This window comes from Amia ocellicauda, chromosome 9 (assembly GCF_036373705.1).
Source record: "Amia ocellicauda isolate fAmiCal2 chromosome 9, fAmiCal2.hap1, whole genome shotgun sequence".
NCBI classification, from domain to species: domain Eukaryota; kingdom Metazoa; phylum Chordata; class Actinopteri; order Amiiformes; family Amiidae; genus Amia; species Amia ocellicauda.
Genome location: NC_089858.1, coordinates 38,066,461 through 38,085,765, shown reverse-complemented (window position 1 = coordinate 38,085,765; position 19,305 = coordinate 38,066,461). Strand labels below are relative to the sequence as shown.

Below are 19,305 nucleotides of genomic sequence, written 5' to 3'. Positions count from 1 at the left end.
GTCTGTGCACGACGTGCCTTTAATGCCAGGAACTATTCTGGTCTCCTTTTTTTTTTTTTTTTTTTTTTTTTTTTTAATGCCACAATATATTTTGCATGACTTCACCAAAACAGAGCATATTTTTTATGGTCTACACAGACATCTACACAGACATTAAAACAGACATGGTGATTTTTATTAATCGAACCATTTCAGTTATGTATTTACTAGGAGACCCAGTACATAAGGGAAACACAGTCCTCAATGCGTAACATATGTCCTCCACTTTGTGAACACATCAAAGTCAAATACTGCAATTCCCCACTGCAGCTGGCAAAATAAAAATCACCCTGGATGATCCTTCTTAATTACATTTCTAGAGTGGAAGATGTTTCTGCCTTATTTTAGGCTGAAAAAACATGCTACCCTCCACGATATTAGTTACATGCCGCAATGCACCACGCTTGTCTCGGATGTGAGAACAGTGCGTCTTCAAGGTGTGCAGCCACAACAATGCAAACGCTGAATTCCAGTTAGTTTAGCATTAGCCTCACAGTCCATGTATCAAATGTGTCAGGAAAGCAGGTTTAAGTCTCTAATTCTAATTGCTTACCACCTGGGAAAAGGATTACAGTGGTTGAATTAAGCAAATACTTATTTTTCTATTACCTTATTAGGATCTCGGCTGAAGCAGTATCAAATATAGTATCAAGGTATAATATTTCTGTTTAGCTTTCAAGCATGCTTAGATTAATACATGTACTGCAGATGATTTCTGTGTGCAGACTATGTGCAACATATAGTACAGTAGACAATATTTTAGCAGGGAAAATTAACACTTTTGCAAAGAGGTATACCTCATGCTATTCATAAAACTTTTATGACTTACCACCTGTTTTCCCTTACGAGGAAAAAACACAAATGGAAATGGAAATGTCACCTAAGACATGAGTGCTAATTACACTTTAAACAAGTAAATCAAAACCTTTTTTAGCAGTGTAAAAGCTACATGTTTTCAGTGGGTGCTTGTTTTTCTTCTGATACATTTTTTGGGGGTAAATTTCACATGATGTTCCATAAGTCTGATATGTACCAATTAAAATAAAATAAAAAAACACTGAAAAGATATGACCCTAAGAAGTATTTTGATATTGCAGATTTCACAGCAAAACATGAACAGATCCAAAGTGAGGCCTTCACTCACTCTGCCACGCCTTTCTGCCTCAACCCCATGGCAGATAAATTAGCCTAGCAGAGGTCTGACCTGTCCCATTTATCAACAGGGCAGCTTCTGATGAACAGGCTAACTGCCTTACCCTTCATTCTTGACTCAGTGGGAGGTCACGTCTTCAAACTGGTCATGTTCACAAAGGCTCATACTAAAACCCAAGTAACTGTTAAAAAAGGATCAGGTTGCTTTCTGATATTCTCTTGGGAATTCAAGGAATCCAGTAGTGAAAACTGACTCCCTCAACAGGAGAAATATGTAACCTCTGTGCCCCATATGTACAGCGCAAAGCAGAAAACCCACACTCTCTCTTTGTTATGGCAACAGGCCGAAGAGTTGGTTTCAGTGTTTACCTTAGCAAATGGGTTTCACCATTAACACAGAATACGGGTTCTAGCTCACAGACTACAGCACTCTTACGCATTGTGATAGTCACTGACAATGTGCTTGATGAGAAACAACACAAATGCTATTAAACTATATATAACTTCTTCCCATTCACAGCTTAAAAAACTCCACTACCCAAACTTGTGCAACCCTTGATCAACAGAATCAAAACCTACTCTCTTAAACAGCTGCTACTACCTGGATTTTCAGTTTTCAGTCTCCTACTTAGATGGAAAACCTACAGATAGCCAACCCACTTCTTGGTTTTGAAATATTTTTGGTGGAATTTCAGAAGTAGACAGACCAAGAAAGGGGAATATAAACAATAACACATAGTAGGAAGACAAAGGATTGAACAATAATAGCTCCAAGGCAGAGGCTAGAACAAAGCTGCAAAAAGCACTGCCTATGCAATGATTGCAGTTTCACAACGAATGGTATCCTTTATCTCTACTAGAGAATGCAAATATCCCTGGGCAAACTGTAGCAGCAGTTTTATTTCATTTGACATATTTTTGGAAAGCTGGGGACGGGGTTTGTGTGGAAGAAGAGGCACACAAGCCAACTGTGAATATTTGACTATGGTGGATCAAGTTGGTTATGCTTTCATGACCCATAGCTTAGCTTCAGTCTCTTGTTGCTGGTGTTTTTTCCATCTCTTCTTTCAAAGCCGAGGAACCATAATCTCTTCCATTGGCTACTGGACAGAAGATAATGAAGGTGACTACTGAAGGAATGTATTGGTTCTGTTTTCTCAAAAAGTCAAACCTTCAGTTCCCCTTAAAGTGAGAACTTCACTACAGACAGCCTCATCAAGAGAAGAGAAAGTATTACTGATTAGTTCATTGTTAGGAAGCTCAGGTCATGTCTTCATTTTCCATGATCTCATTGCTTATTTCTTTCATAAACTAGTGTGTCCCTTCTGTGGGGTTCACAGTAGGATTTGCTTTGATTAGCTTGCTTGCTGGACAAACAAACAACTTTACAGTCACAACAAAGAAGAACTTTCCCAAAAACTGCTCAAAGCATCCTGGCAGGAAGTGCACAAAGGAATGGTATTATTATTATTTGAATATTATTAATAATAATTAACTTTCTCAAGTTCCACTTCAAGATTGGCTACTTGAATCTCGCAGTCAAGGATTACAATACAATGACTAATTGTTCCAACCCAAGCATGTTCTCAAGAAGACATGAATAAACGCATTTTAAGGACTGACTGCTGCTCTGGTTTTCTCTGTAGTGTACACACTGAAAGATATACTGCATTCTCATGGTGTATTGTTTAGACAAACTGGAGGAACAGCATAACACCATAGTGAGTGACTATTGCTTAGCGGTCTCTTGGATACAAACAGAGTGGGTAACTATTAGCAAATGCAAACACAGATGCCTTTTTTCAGTGCGGGTAAAACATAACAAAAAGGTTCCTTAATGTAACATATATTTTTGGTGAAATATGCCACCAAAGCAGTACATTTATACTTCATTATCTTCAATCCTAACTATTCTGATGTACAGCAGGCTATCGAGTTACATTTGAAGGGTAGAAATTGTGCGATGCCATTGACATTTTAAGTGTTAGAACCAAAAGCCACAATGCCCTAGTCCTTAGCATGAACACGTAGAAGAGAAAATGTAGGAGTGGCGACCCTGGCCAGGTTAGAGGTTTACATGGCAATTAGAAGACTCCTTTCTAAGACTATTAATCAATCCCCCCTAAGGCCACAAAATGTAGCACAAGCGCAGTCACGTGCAGTTTACAGAAAATGCCACAGTCTTGAGGAAAATATAATTGGTAGGTGGGGGTGAGTAAGTGCAAGCGGTGACGAATTGGATAGATTGGAAACTGATTAAATTACTGTATTTAAGTGGCCAGTGCGGTGAAGGCTCAGTGTCTCGTGTAGTTTAAAAGACCATAAAAGAGGCCATGGGCAAGAGGCTCAATGTGCTTGTTAGGAGCTTATCGATCAAAAGCCCTTTTGTAGAGCGCTTTTCCCATGGACTCACAGATTTACAGAGTACCAAGTATGCTCTCCATAGCATAACCAGTCCCAGGAGAGGTAAAAATTATACATGCGAAGCCTCCACAGGCATTTTTGACAGCATGGGATATGGGATTGGAGACAGCTCATAAAAAAAGCTCGTAACCTAACAAACTCTCTGGCACTTCAGACAAGGAGGACACCCTCAAGTCAGCCCAACCAACCCCAGCCACACTCTGCCAATTATTGGGTACAGCTGCCTAGGAGCTCCTGATCACTGAAGATGAGGCTGAAGATAGATGGGTCTGTGGACTGAAATAGCCTTCGTTCCTGAATAGGGAAGCGCCTTGGGGGCAGACTGCCAGTGTCTGGGGAGAACCACAATGCAATGCAGCTGCTTGCAATGCACCTGGTAGACAGAGGACTCCTTGTGTTGATGACCAAAGTGGGCTGGAAGCTTAACCTTTACATTCTTGGTCAGTAAATGTTTCTGTGCTGAATGATCCCACAAAGCCCCCCTCTTATTGATCTCTCTGCTACTGCGTTATAACAGGCTTGATGACAGGATATCGTAGGGGTGGCTCTTAGACCGGGTTAACAGGTTAACAGCCACTGATCAGTAATGGATCCACTGAAGCAAAACAACTGGACGCAAGTGAACAATTAAGGAATGGAGACTGAACTCCAAGCTAAAGTCACTTCAAGTGTGTCATTCTCTGAAGTAAGACATTCATGGAATATTCTTCCAAAGTACGTTTTTGGTGGGGAGTAAATAGCCTGAGAGACAGACTTGCCAAGGGGAATTTTAAACTTCCAGTGTTCTTTTTTGCTTACTTATTCTGTGCATTTATTCTCTTTTTACAGCATATCTTTAATTCCATCAATGTTTTAAAAATGGTCTCACCCTGACAACCTGGGGTTAGGGGTACTTTTAAAGAAATGGTATACAGTAATTTTCCATATTTCCAAAAGGCATATGCATTCAAATTATGTCACATAGTACTGACCATTTAGAAAAACAATGTACTATGTTGATTGTGTTGATTGTGTTGTTGTGACTAACTATTGTTTTTGAAAACAATTATGTTTCGTAGCAGAACATGATACTGTACAGCAGACAATATCAAAACTGGTAACTGAAAACTTTTGAAAACCAAATCCTGTGTTTCTGTTCTTGTAACCTGACAACCAGCATGAGAAATACAGGTAATTGTGCTGACCGTCTACCTGAATATTACCAAGCAGCTATAAAAACAAATCATGTGCTTACAATATGAAAAGGATGTGGATTATAGAAAAATATTATAAGCTTATAAATGATTGTTTGCTAATATCTTAGGTATACAGGAACTGGAATGATCCCAATGCAAATCATTACCACATGACTTTTCACAATTACAGCTTTTCACTATTTGCTTAAATGATTTTAAAATGCTTTTAATAAAATTCCCATAAAATGCTATTAATACAGCAATTCCACTCTACAATTAGTAATTTGGTACTTCCTTAACTGTCTATTTATTTCACAAACCACAGAATGTCAGAAATATATATTTTGTTATGTTACCTGCAATGCTGTTTATTTTTTATTTTTTTTATTTCAGCATTCAAATCTTTAAAAATAAAATATTTCCTCTAGCACTTGCATAAACATTTCAGTGCAGAAAAGCCATGAATTTTCTTTTTTTGAGTGTTTAACCACCTCCCACCCCAAGAGAAAAAAAACATTGGATGACCTGATTGGATGATTAAATTATCCCATGTTTAAGTAGGTGTGTCTACATAAAACCTTCCATTCATAGACTGCTGTTTCACGTGGTTTACATTTTGGGTAATGCCGGCTTCCAGCATATCTAGCTATTTCAGAAATAGGAAAGAGAGACCTCCTTGTTCACCAGTTATGCAGACTTCTTTCCGGTTAAATAGAATGTGATGTATGTGATCTCTTGCTTAAAAATACACCTTATTTCTGTAGCTTTCCCCCCACTGCAATACTTGAAAGTCTCAGGTTAATCAGAGAAAATATTTGCTGAAAGCAGGAAGCATTCATAAAAAATATCTTCTGTGAGACATAAATATTGATGCCAAACATAAACAGGGTTAGGTGTATAAAGTGTGCAACTATGTATACAGAATATATGAGGGGAAAAATTTAGAGGGGCTGACAGATTCCAAGACTATCCAAAGCAGCCTGTACAGATGCTTTTTCAGCACTTTGTTTGAGTCCTACTTTGAAAATAATGAAGATACAAACAAATACATTTTTAAGCATGTAAAATGCTTCCCAATGCCCAGTTGTGTTACACCAACAATGAGAGTGAGTGTTACAAAGGAACTTGCATATAAACATTAAAACTGTCATTATTGATTGACTGGTAATGGACTATCAAATAAGCACAGGTGACAATCTTACAAATTAAGAAGAAGAAATGTTTTCTATGTAATGTATAGCTAATGTTTCTTTTCAGTCTAAAGTGGAAAACAGGTCACCAGAAAAAGTAGGCTGCTGCTAAAGATCAATAATGTTTCTCCCTTTAATTTTGCCTCCCATTTAGTTTCACTAGTTCTCTTGCAATTTGCTAGTGCTCCAGGGAAACCTGAGAAAAATCTTCTGGAATTTAAAGAGTCTGTGAAGAATATGAAATTCATAATGACAAACAAATACAAATTACGCTTCAAAATAAGATCAGGTATCAGCAACAAAAAACTATACATAGCGCCTGGCTATTAAGTCTGAAACTTATTTTTGAAGTGTATTTTGTAATCTTCAACTGCAAAAATACAAACCCGCACTAACTGAATGTGAATGTTGTTCTCATTTAATAGAATGTGACTACATGAAGTTTTGTTTCTCATAGGGCTTTATGTAAATAACATGTTTGAAATACAGGGAAAAGCAAGGTCACTATGGAATTGTCAGCTTTTTAAACTATATTTCCTTTTCAAACTAAAATATATATGTTTAATTGGTAAACCAGATGTTTTTCTAACATATATCATCTGCTAAAAACATAAATTCTCGTCCCTGCACGTGTATATAATATATATTTATATATTTTCAAGAACTCCCCCCTACAGAACATTATTTGGTACACTTCTCTTTTTAACCAGTACATTTACAAACATGTTGTTTTTGGAAAAAGATAAATAATTGTATATCTTCTGTAGATTTAGTTTTCATGTGATATGAATAGTTCAGATGTTTTCTGAATTTTGTCTTGTGTAGATTGTTTGTCCTTTGTGTATCTACAATGAATTCCAGCTTTGTGTAACATCACTGTGCATTACACTTTATTCCCATATGTTCCCCCATGTTTGCATAATAATCTCAGGGTTTCCCTCTCCTCTCCTCTCCTCTCCTCTCCTCTCAACAGACCACAGGAGACTTGATGTCATAAGTTCCCCATAGACAGCAAGAGCAGCTGTGATTCATCTTATTAAAATTCACAGAGCATTGAGAGAGGTCTAACATGAACAGATCTTTGGTATGTTTAAGCCATTAGTGAAGCCCACGGTACAGTGTGAGGAATGGAAAAGCTGAGCTAGATGCTCTCAGTAAATACCTTTGCTGTAGCCATCAGAGGCTGTCCCCGTCTAGACTTTTCTGTGCCCTTTTTTGTAGCTTCTCACAAACATCTCCCTGTTTCCTCTATATCCAGTGCCATAAAGTTGAATGAACACTTGTCAGAGTAGCCGGATCAGACTTAAATGAGTGTCAGACTGATACATTAATTTCCTTGCTATTTCCTTTATTTATTTTTCTCTAAAGCAGGGTTGGGGTCAATTCCAGTTTTTCCATTCCACTTCTGTCTGTAATTTCTTTTTCAATTCAACTCCAATTCCAGGAGAGCATATTACATCAATGGCAAAGAGAACTGGATCTTGTAATTGGGAATGGGTCTGAAAAACACAAGCGGAACTGACCCCAACCATGCTCTACAGTGCCAGACATGAATGTGTTTCTCCATTCTTGAATTGGCTGCTTCTACATTGACTTGACATTAAATCACAGGTGAACCAGCTTCTGAAAAAGCCTGAGACACCAAAAGTGTGTTAACAAAAAGGCCAACAGACAGCTGTTTGCAATGCATTTCCTAGGGTGTAGGCCCACTCTTGTTCTGAATCACAGCTGCCATCTCTCTCATAGATTGAATAGTGTCCCATTCTTCCAATACTTCCCTAGCAACTCACTAGAATTGGGTCTCTGTGTGATTGTCCATTGACCACTCAAGTTGATCCCAGAGTTGGTTTATGGAAAAGAATTCAAGTCTCCACACAGACAGAAACAAACATCCAAGACTATCCTCTTTGATTTTCTGTTTTACTCCTGTGTGTGGTGTTTCTTTTTAACTTTATAGTGCATTTTCCTGTTGGTAGTTTTACATTGCTATATAAGGTGTACAAGCAATTTGTAAGCATGATCTCTTTGGTTCCATGGTTTCATTTGGAAAACAGAACTGTGACTCAGAGCGGGAGGAATGCACAATGGAGCAGGACTGTGACTGGGATAAAGGAGGTTGGTTTCTTCCCAATGCAGCTGGACTCTGAGGTTAGAATGGAGTTCCCAAGTCTGAATAAGTGTGCATTCCTCTTGGCTGTGTGAGAAAATGCACCAGCGAGGCCCAACAGATAAAAATCACTAGATGACAAACAGAGAGAGGGTGTCAAAGTGGATTTGTAATGTTTTGAATATGAGTAACTTTAACATCCGTATTTTAAGTCAGATGCTGTTACATGGATCCTTTACAGGAATACTGTGAATCACAGACAGACTGGGGGCTGCTGCTGCTGTATCATTCATCAGGACTCATTTAGGCAGAGCAATGCTGAGGCCTTGTGGGTTACAGGGCCATGGAGCAACACCTTAAATATCTTTGAGGTGAGATAATGGCAAATAAACGCCCGCCCTCCTAAAATATCTTTCTTCCCTGTGGTCTGCTGCTTTTTATCAAAGTCCTTCTCAACTGCAAATCCCCAGTGAAAATGCACTGTGCTGCCCTCAGATCAAAATGGTTGAATCTAAGGTTACAAGAAGAACAGTTTTTTGTTTTTTTTCGGGACCCTTTCATACTTTAACAGTTTAGCAGCAAGACTTCAATGAAAGTACTTCAGAAAGAATAAAACAGTGAATGAAATCCATGCAATACCAAAAGAGATATATTTGCATGGAATTTGGATTTGGATTGAAATATCTTATCACACCCCCCACTACTCAGAATTGGAAACACTAAATACTTATATTATATTATATTATATTATATTATATTATATTATATTATATACAGTTAGGTCCGTAAGTATTTGGACAAGGACAACATTTTTATCATTTTGGCTCTGTACGCCACCACAATTGATTTGAAAGGAAACAACATTGCCTTAGAAATCAATAGGGCTATATTATCTGCTCAGATTCAGCCAAATGCTTCAAAACTGCGCTTCACAGTGCAGATGGACAATGACCCGAATCATACTGCGAAAGCAACCCAAGACTTTTTTAAGGTGAAGAAGTGGAATGCTCTGCAATGGCCAAGTCAATCACCTGACCTGAATCCAATTGAGCAGCATTTCACTTGCTGAAGGCAAAACTGAAGCAAAACGCCCCAAGAACAAGCAGGAACTAAAGGCAGCTGCAGTGCAGGCCTGGCAGAGCATCACCAGAGAAGAAACCCAGCATCTGGTGATGTCTGTGGGTTCCAGACTTCAGGCAGTCATTGACTGCAAAGGATTTGCAACTAAGTATTGAAACGCACAATTTAATTCATGATTGATTATGTTAGTTTGTCCAAATACTTTTGAGCCCCTAAAATTGGGGGGACCACATAAAAATAGGTGTAGTTCCTACACCGTTCACCCAATTTGGATGTAACTACCCTCAAATTAAAGATGAAAGTCTACACTTAAAGCACAACTTTGTTTCCTTTCAAATCCATTGTGGTGGCATACAGAGCCAAAATGATGACAATTGTGTCACTGTCCAAATATTTATGGACCTAACTGTATATAAACAAATTAGTGCAGACTGAGATATTATGGAAGAAATCAGAAGAAGAGTAAAAATGGGATGGAGTGCATTTGGAAGAATCAGCACACTGTTGAGGAAATCTACCCACTTGACTCAAGAGTAAAATATTTGTTCAATGCATACAACCAGTGCTCAATTATGGAAGTGCAACCTGGTCACAAAATGCACAAATGATACAGAAACTGCGGATGACACATAAGAGCATGGAAAGATGTGTGCTTGGAATAACAAGAAAATAATGAAAATAAATTAATGGATCTGTGAACAACAGTGAAAATTTTAAAATGGCAATGGGTCGGACACACTGCAAGAAGAACAGATCAAAGATGGACAAAGTAAGTTATTGAATGGATCCCAAGAAATGAAAAAAGACCTAGAAGACGACCACATAGAAGATGAAATCATACACTTTGCAGGCGTGGCGTGGAAAATAGAAGCTGTAGATCGAAGCAAGTGGAAACATCTTGGGGAGGCCTCCATCCAGCAGTGGATCGATATGGGCTGATGGAGATAGTGATGAGATTATATATTTTTATGTATAAATAAATATATATAGGAATGCGCAGCATTTTGAGGTGATTATACTGCCCCCACTTAATATGCAACCTTCATATTGCCACATATTAACACTAACCCTTAAATTACAGTTCTCAGGCCAAACAAATCTAGGAAAAAAATAGAAAACAGTGAAAAGCAAATGAAAATGTGTGAACTGAGCACTAGATATACTATACATACTATAGATTACGTGTATAAAGCACAGTAAGCTTAATGTATTTAAAATTCCATATCAATTCCATATAAATATTCAACAAACTGACTTTTTTCTTTGCTTTTAATGGAGCATACAGTGGACTTGTTAACAGCAAACATGCGGCCAACAGTTGACACTTCTACACTTCATATTTCTGTGATAGTCATCGCTTTCTTTGAACTCTGTGAAGTAGATTCACTTGTACCAGATTATTTTATTTTCGATAACATGGTTAAGTCATAATCGTAATACTAGAAAATGAAGAAAATTATAGTAAGTACACAAATCAAAGTGCAGCAGCTGACTAAAAGCACGGAAAAGCAGAGCAACACAATCTGAGGGGAATGCAGGCAAGACTGAAAATACCCAAAAGTGGGAACGGTGGCGGTGTAGTGTGTGACATCAAGGCGTAGTTTTGTAACATTGTAGTATGTACTAGTGTTGCAATAAAAAACAAAAAAAAGTAGTATGTACAAATATTTTGGGTTTATAGTCATTTCCGCAGCAAATGTGATTTCAGGACTGTCTATTAAGCAGTTTCCAGCCTAAGGACACTGTACAAATCCATGCCCAAGGTGGGATTCCAACCCAATGGTGTACTCACAGTTACACGTGAATAAGCAGTAAAGCTTGGCAATGCTATGAGCTGAAGGGCAGGTTTACCTCAATGTTGTTTGTCAGACTGCTGATGAACTTGAAGCCGGGAATCCTCTTGTCGCTGCACACCACTCCCACGTCCTCAGTGTGCTTGCAGTCGGACACGCCGAGACCATTGGAGGTGCACAGTGCCAGGGTCTTCTCCTTGCCTGTGCAGTGGACATTGTCCATCCATATACGACCTAAAACAAAGAGGAGAATGGATGATACATTCTGATCGGGAACCACTAGTTTCCTTAATGAAACTTATCTCCCGATTCTACCTGTTTTCTCTGGAATGTAGTTGAGTGATTTAGTTTCTAATAGAGACAGTTGTTAATAACAAAACACTTGACTAATCCTGCTTGTAATCTCAAGCAGTCATTAATTAATTTCCAGCTTATTATGTAAGAGCTCATTCAACAGGTCTGGTTGAGAGGCTTCGAATTCCAGTCTTATGGGATAACTTGGCAGTCCTTTAAATATGCACATAGTACATCCGAACACAGAGACACCAGCCAATTAAATTAAAGCATGGATATCAATGGTGAACACAACTCCTGGAAAGGGGCAGCTGAAGATCACTAGGGACATCAAACCACAAACATACGGTGAAGCTGGGTCTCAGGATGAGGGATTGCATACATTGAGCTCCTGAAGCCATATTAGGATTTTACTGGGAATCTTATATTTAATTAAAACCAGTGAAATTGAAACCAAACAGGGGAACAGGGTGGTTATTTTGCATCCAGCTGGAGAGAAACCTCCAATCTCTTCACATCTCCTAAGCCCATTTTCCACTGTATTGTCAGACAGAAACGGTGGTGTTTAGTTCACAAGCAAGTGTAGAACATATGTGCTTTATTAAAGGCAAGACTTGAAATTGATCAAATACACAGACTTTGCCCAAACATAATTTTTTTCTCCCCGAAGTTCTCAATTCACACACCCACTGTGAATGCATTGCTTTGACATCTTGTTTTGCACTAGATAACATTTAAGATCATATACACATATACTAAATTACATATGTGACTTCTTTTTTTTATTGCAGGAGACATTTTGAGGCTGAATAGCTACAGCTTCCTACCACAATAATTCCTTTGGATGAGGCCAGGAACTTCTTTCTGATGTTTATGTTTTTTTATATAGAAATTGCAAAGATGATATTGGTTCTTTTAAACTGGGGCTCAGTGGGACTGAAATATCAGTCAAGCAGGGAGGTTAAGGAAATGAGTCATAGGCCCATGTTGTATTTTCCCATTCTTTGTAACAGTACTGGGACGGACACAGTCTCGGCAAGCAACTCAATCGCACAATGATCCCAAGCTCATCTGGTTAAATGCAGGGGACTTTCCAGCACACCTTTACGAGCTACATAGCTGCAACATTTCCACTGTTTCCACCACAAACAACAACCTCTTCACGAGAGGTGAACGAACTTCAAAAAACTGGAGAGCAGTAAAATAAGTGAAACTTTGAATTCGGCATCATCTGGCTTTTATTAAGACCCCACTTCCAATATCAGTGTAAAAGACTAGAGCCCTCCGCAGATCCAGTGCTGTCTTTATTGCTCTCGTGCTGATTTATGGAGCTGGGCGATCCACACAAAGAGGATTAAGTATAATCATAAGTCGGGGGTTGTAAATTAGCACAGGACAAGAACGTCTCACTTTCTGGCGAGCTGGATTGGATGGCTACGGAATTCATCCGGGGGAAGTCACGGAAACACTGCCTTACAAGTGAGAAAAGAAAGCATAACACACACTAAATGTTCAGAGTTCAGCCCTACAAACGGGAATCAGTTTCACAGTTTTAGGACGTTAGGGATGGCCATGTGCCTCTAGTTGGCTGAGCTAATTGATTCGACATGTGTGTAATATATTGACATCCAATCCTACCTTCTCCCTTGCCGTACTTGGAGGCTGGGGACCAGGAGATGGCTTCTAGGTAACCCATTTCCCTGCACACCACGTGGGCGGCGTGGATAGAGAAATCGTCGTCACAGACCGTGCCCCACTCCCCGTTGTAGTACAGCTCCACGCGGCCTTCGTTGTGCTTCCGCTTGTCACCCGCCAACCTCAGCTGGATCTTGGGGGTGTCAGGGGGGAGCTGGGGGGCTTGGTAGTGCTCTTGGGCAGGCTCTGGGTAGCCCTGAGGGTAGCCCCACTGCTCATACTGGGCTTGGCACTGCAGGGTCAGCCAAAGGACAGCAACCAAATGGAAGAGCGCAGACACTGGCATGGTGAATACTTCCCACAGACGTTTTCTTTCAGTGTAGCATCAAGGGTTTCCTGAGGGGAAGGAAAAATGACAAACAAACAAAACAAGTTACTCATCTGGGCTCTAGGGGGAAAGGGTGGAAAACTGATGGAGTGTTCCAGGTTAAACCACTAAGGTACCATGAATAGCATGTCAATGTAAACAACCCAGTTTCGCTCAAGGTTTTTTTTTTTTATGGATTTATTTAACAACAATCGTTTTAGACCTGTAAATAACCGCTGTTGCTGGAATGCTTTGTCTGATTTCACGGGAGAGATAAAGTGGTCCTAGTGCAAACACTGTTGGAATGACCATCGGCTTGTTAGACAATAATTGGCTGTCTTTTACTACGAGTGAACTTAGCGTGCTTTCACTCAGATTCTCTGGTGAAGATAAAAAAAGGTTCGGCTGACAGCTTTGAAGAAGTGAAAGTCGTAGAAAAGAAGCAGACTCTCCCGCAAGATCCAAAAGCAAGGCTGACAGCACACTTCCTTCCTTTCCAAGCCCAAGAGTTTAATTATTCCCTATGGTAATCAAAAAGTTAAAAAATAAATAAATAAACAGAGCCTAGAACAAGACTGTAGAAATCAAGGACACAGAAATCATTGTGATATGGTATACATCCTTTGAGCACCCCAATGCATAAACTTAGAGCTAAGCAAAAGGGAATTGCATATGAGGGTTGAAGTTTAGCTCGCGCATGACTTCACACACACACACGCACAAAAACAGACCCACCCTCTTTGGTTTTCAAGAAGTACAACACCACACAAATGGGTTCGTTCAGAAAATAAAAAAATCTACACCTAGACTAAACACTGACTCTAGTCTAGTCTACTTCCATTCGGTTGTAGTTAGAAAGGCAAGTAATGTAAAAAAATACCACAGAATTTATCTTATAAAAGAGAGCTGATGGTTTTTATTATTGGTGAGCAAACACAGCTTCAACATATCTGCAATACTGGGGACTTGGGGACTGAGGAGAATGCCAATGAATTGAAAGAGAACCAGTATGACATTCAGTACTTTCCATTAGAAAATGAAGAACTCAAAATATCCACCATGTTATGAATATATTTTTCTTTTTAATAAATGTCTGGAACCACTACATTATCATGTTGAAGAGTGTCTTTGTGTGCGGACTGTGTGTAAAATGTCAGCAAGGTCACTTTGGGAGTTTTCTGCACAAGATACCAATTCAAAGGAAATGAAATCTGCGCCAGGACTTTATTTTCATTTGACTGGGGATCATATTCTTGTACCTTCTTTCTTAAAATCACACCACATCATTACACTAGTATACATTTTATCACACTTAACGGAAATCGCATGTAACCTGTTACAGATCGTCATCCGCATTCAATTTCCCACACATATGGGATCCTGCTGGCTGTGCGTTTCTCTCTTTCACTTTAACTCTGGCGAGCACAGGCACCTCCAATCCCCTGGGGCTACAGGGACTGACATTTGGAATATTTGGTTTTCTAAGCGTTCTGTCAGACGTGGCAAACAGCCGATTACACAGCAGCCTCAGGGCAGTTGGCCCCTAGACTCTGACAGGAGAGTGAAGGAGAAAGTTCTAGTCCACTCATCATGTCTTGTTTTCATTGCTCATGATTCCTGCAGATTCCTTTTTAACATTGCACTTATTTAAACTGCAGAATTGGCCTGGCTTCCTTGTTTAACCCTTTGGAAACCCATCTTGCCACACAGATATTATGAATCCAACACAAAGTAATACAAATGGAGAATCCTGCCTAGCCTAGAGGATTTAATTAAATGTGTATATGTATCTTCATAGTGTGACCACCTGATAAGCTCAGCGTGGAACATAGGACTTTGAAGAGCCATGCCTCCACTACCAACTAGATTGTAGATTTTGGAAGGCCATCCAGTCTCAAAGTCTTGGTGATTTGATTAGTTAAAAGTGTGTAGACTAGATCCTGTCACAGTTTCCACGTCAGAGACTTCCAGAAGGGCTTCTTTATCGGTGGCCAAGTGGGAGCTACCATTGCACAGATGTTTGCCATCACAGGAGGTTCCAACACTGACCATCTTCCCATGGGTGTCTCAGGCATGGATGGTTGATGGGAAAAATACACATCCAGGGGGAAGAATTGTAGCGGACCATAACTGCTCTTGGATCAGCGTTGCAAAGGTCCTAGATCCGGTGAGTCCTGGGTTAAGTGCCAAGGCATGATAACAAACAGACCACTGTCATTTTCAACTGCAAAGCAATGGGTGCAATTGAAGGTGATCTCCTAGCAACGGCAGCGCAGAAGAGAACAACTCGAAGTCTGCAGGAAGCGCAGACTCCCACTGGCGAGAGGGTAGGAAGGGGAACCGAAATAACTCACTGTTAGATTTATAACTCCTCTCTCTGCTGCAGGCTTTGTGCGCCTGTAATGAGGGAATTCTGATTTTAAACACAGCTTCATCCTGGCCCTGCTGTTCTCCACGGCAGCTCTGCAATCACGTCAGAAGAATGGGCTCTTGTTTGTGGGACAGTAATTATCCTTTCTCTGAGACTTGAGAAGGACTGCTAATCGCTCATTTCCCCCCCACCAAGCAGCAGGGAGAACTGGCAAGAATTCAAGGGTCAGCCAGTTTTAGTAGAGGAAATGCCATCGCTATGCCAACTACACTTCTAACCTTTTTCACCTCAGCTGGGGGTAGAAGAAGTCTGGCACCTCCCAGCTAGGAAAAAACTCCAGAGGTGCTGCAAAACATCTACTGCTCTCCTTCTTTTCCATAATTCAGACAAAAGAAAGCATTCTCAGACCCATACCTTCTTCTAACAAGCAATGATATCAGAGAACTTTGCAGTATACCAATGGAAAATCTCACGACCAGGAAGACATTTAAAAATATCACACAGGCCATAAAAACTACCATATTGGCTTCACGGCTATGAACTTTGATCACAACAAAGCTGTCTGTCCAGCTGAAGGATATTAATACCACAGTTATAATGCAGTATGACTCTTCTCCCCTCTTTAAAGCAGCTGTTGTTTCTCACCTTTCATACTTAACCCATGCAAGAATAAATACATTAGCACTTAAGATCAATCCCAGTCTTTTTAAATTGTGTGTTTTATGAAAAGAGCATTCACTAATCCTGCTACTACAGATCTCCTGAAGAGCTTTATTTGATGTTGAGTGTTTTTTAACTTTAACTTGCATGCTTAGGCATGCAAAGGGGGAATATAAACCTTTTTTCGCGTCCTTCTGTTATGAGGAACACCTGTCATTGCATGACAAGTGATATGGTACAAATTGCAAGTAACTGATATCATCCTTTTATGCAACCGCAACCTGAAACTATATGGCTCATTAGGATTCCTGTAAACGAGAAACCAAAAAAAAAACACACAAAACAAAACAACAAATAAAAATCAAGAATATCAGCAGAAGCAAAGAAACATTATGACTGTCAAGAATACAAGATTTTAAAAAATAATTATAAATTAGTCCCAGTAGCTTTAACCTATCAGCAAAGTGGGATTGTTTAGTTTGGATTTGCAACATTTTCATTCTTTCCAAATCAATTGAAATAAAATCAGACAAAATGCATTGGTTACCAGTAATGAACAATGCTTAATTTTGGCAAGTTTAATTTGGGGCAGAAATTAACAGTAGTGCTGAATAGCCTGTGCATGACAAACCAGTTTGTCAGAAGTTTTAAGAAAGAAAGAAAGAAAGAAAGAAAGAAAGAAAGAAAGAAAGAAAGAAAGAAAGAAAGAGTGTTTGAGAAATGTTCTTGTGTTCAATTCAGTCTTTCCATTGGTAAGAAATAGGAAAGGATTAAAATGACACACAATAATAGATGTTTTTGTCGATACGAAATGCCAAAATGATTGCCCATGACTTCTGTTTTATGATTTAAGATGTTAGGAAAGGCTTTTTCCTTTAAGCTTACTTCCGTTGAGACAGTGATTGTACCTTTCATTGAAAAATGTACAACCCAGGTACAGTTCAGCCTTTCTTCCTTTTACTTGTCTGTTTTATTTAACCTCATAATTATAAGTAAGCAAAGTCTACTGTATATCACTATGTTCACAGTCTTGATAATCATGCTGAGGGGGGAAGTACTGAAAGATATACAGAAACTACTAAGAGCTACAATAGAACTACAACAAAATGCAAAAGCAATCTTCCTTGGACTACAGTGCATTCCCAACTAACTTCCATTGCAATAAATAAAACTATATAAACCAAATGTCAAGCTCAAGTAGTTCTATGGTTAAATTATGGAAATTATGGGAGACTTAAAATTAAGTCAAAACAGCACCGACCACTGTTACTCATATATACACACACAATTATTCATATAAGAATACGAACTCAGGGACTAAAACCTGAACCTAAAAACAACATAACTTTGTAAACCTAGATAACAGTATTCCTCTATAAGCTGCTTTTTGTCTAACTTATGGTACATCAAGAAAAACATTATCAACAAGGACAAGCACAAGTTTAAAAATTGATTCATTACTATTAAAATGTCATACTGGCACCAAACCAGGCAAATCTACAGAGAGAAGGTCTGTGCAAGAAAGCAAACATTCATTACGGTATATGAATACAGCATATTAGAGTATATAGACAAGGAAGTACATTTCACAAGTATTTCACATAAAGCCAAAGTAAAAACGAAAAGTTAATCTGTCTGCCTTAACAAATAATGAATGGTATGACACTTGGTGGACCGAAAAACACTTTCAAAGCAATTTGAAAAGCCCCAGATTATGCACATTTCATCATCTCGGTGCTTGCAGGCAAACCAACCAAATAATTCACCGTTGTGCCAAGCAGTGAAACAAGATTTTTTTATTTATTATTATTATTTCTTTTTTTTTTTTGCAACATATTCCATGACCACTGTAAACAGCCGTTTCTGTGAGCTGTGCTTTTAAATTTATAATAATAATAATAATAATAATAATAATAATAATAATTATTATTATTATTATTATTATTATTATTATTATTATTAGTAGTAGTAGTAGTAGTAGTAGTAGTAGTATTGCTTCAGTACATTAAAGTAAAACCACTAATACCTTCTAAGAGCAATGTATGTTGTGACAAAGTGACAAACTGAGTTTCCCTTACCAACGTTTAGGACTAAAACAATCATTTCTGCAGTGGAAGAAGACAAATAAAAGAAAAAGATGTACCTGCAAAACAATGCATGGGGGAAAAATGGTCACGCTTCATCTTAAATCAATTTAAATCCATGCATACTTACTTTCCCAGGGAAGTCAACTGCTTCGTTTCCTTCTATGTACACCTAAAGACAGGCGCTGTCCGACTATGACAGTGAGGATTTTCTTATGCAAAAAAAAAAAAAAAAAACATCCCACTAAAGTCTTCTGAAGTCTACTTTTCCCTTTATTCCCAGTTTCTCTGGGAACTTTCACCACCTCCCGCATTTTCACTGGCCTGGCAGAGCACGTCACGCCTAGAGGAGCAGCCCCGGCCACGCCCACTCCGGTGGAACAATGACATCATCCGCATCCTTATCGCCGCGGCTTGGCTCCGCACATGGAAAGCTTGGCAGGTCTGTGCAGCAGCTTCCCTGCTGTCGAGTCTGTCAAGAAACAAAGTGCACACAACTCCAGAAGCCTTACGTGGTACCTCTCACGTCTCATTACACTGTGTCTTTATTTGTTAAGTGCACAGAGACCCCACCTGGTTTCAATCAGATATCTGGGGCAGGTTACCACTTTTTGAACAGGGCGTCAGTGGTGTTGGGGTAATGCATTTCAAACTAAAATATTACAAATACCAATATCAATAATAACACAACAACAACAACAACAACAATAATAATAATAGGTGTAATAATTGTCATTCTAAGATATTCACATAAATAAGTGTGCATAAGATTGACCTTGAGTGCAAACAATTAAGTCTATACTGGATTACAGTAAAATAATTATACATTTTACTTTTTCTTTTTTCTTTTTTTTTTTAACTATGTCCATCTAGTAAAACTAAGTAATACAAGTAATCACAGATTGCTATAAAAACTCAAATCAAGTTATTGATG

The 19,305-nt window shown here is 38.9% G+C and overlaps 1 protein-coding gene across 1 annotated transcript in view; it reads right to left on the bottom strand.

Annotated features, from left to right (window-relative positions):
* The window catches only part of loxl2b (lysyl oxidase-like 2b), a 50,110-nt gene extending 31,309 nt beyond the window's left edge, over positions 1-18,801 (bottom strand). The window contains exons 1-3 of the mRNA XM_066714414.1: positions 18,502-18,801; positions 12,893-13,285; positions 11,019-11,194 (exon numbers count right to left, since the gene is read on the bottom strand). Of these exons, the coding sequence (XP_066570511.1) occupies positions 11,019-11,194; positions 12,893-13,235 (519 nt within the window). The 5' untranslated portion in view covers positions 13,236-13,285; positions 18,502-18,801. The remainder of the gene's footprint in view (positions 1-11,018; positions 11,195-12,892; positions 13,286-18,501) is intronic.
* Between the last annotated feature and the right edge of the window lie 504 nt (positions 18,802-19,305).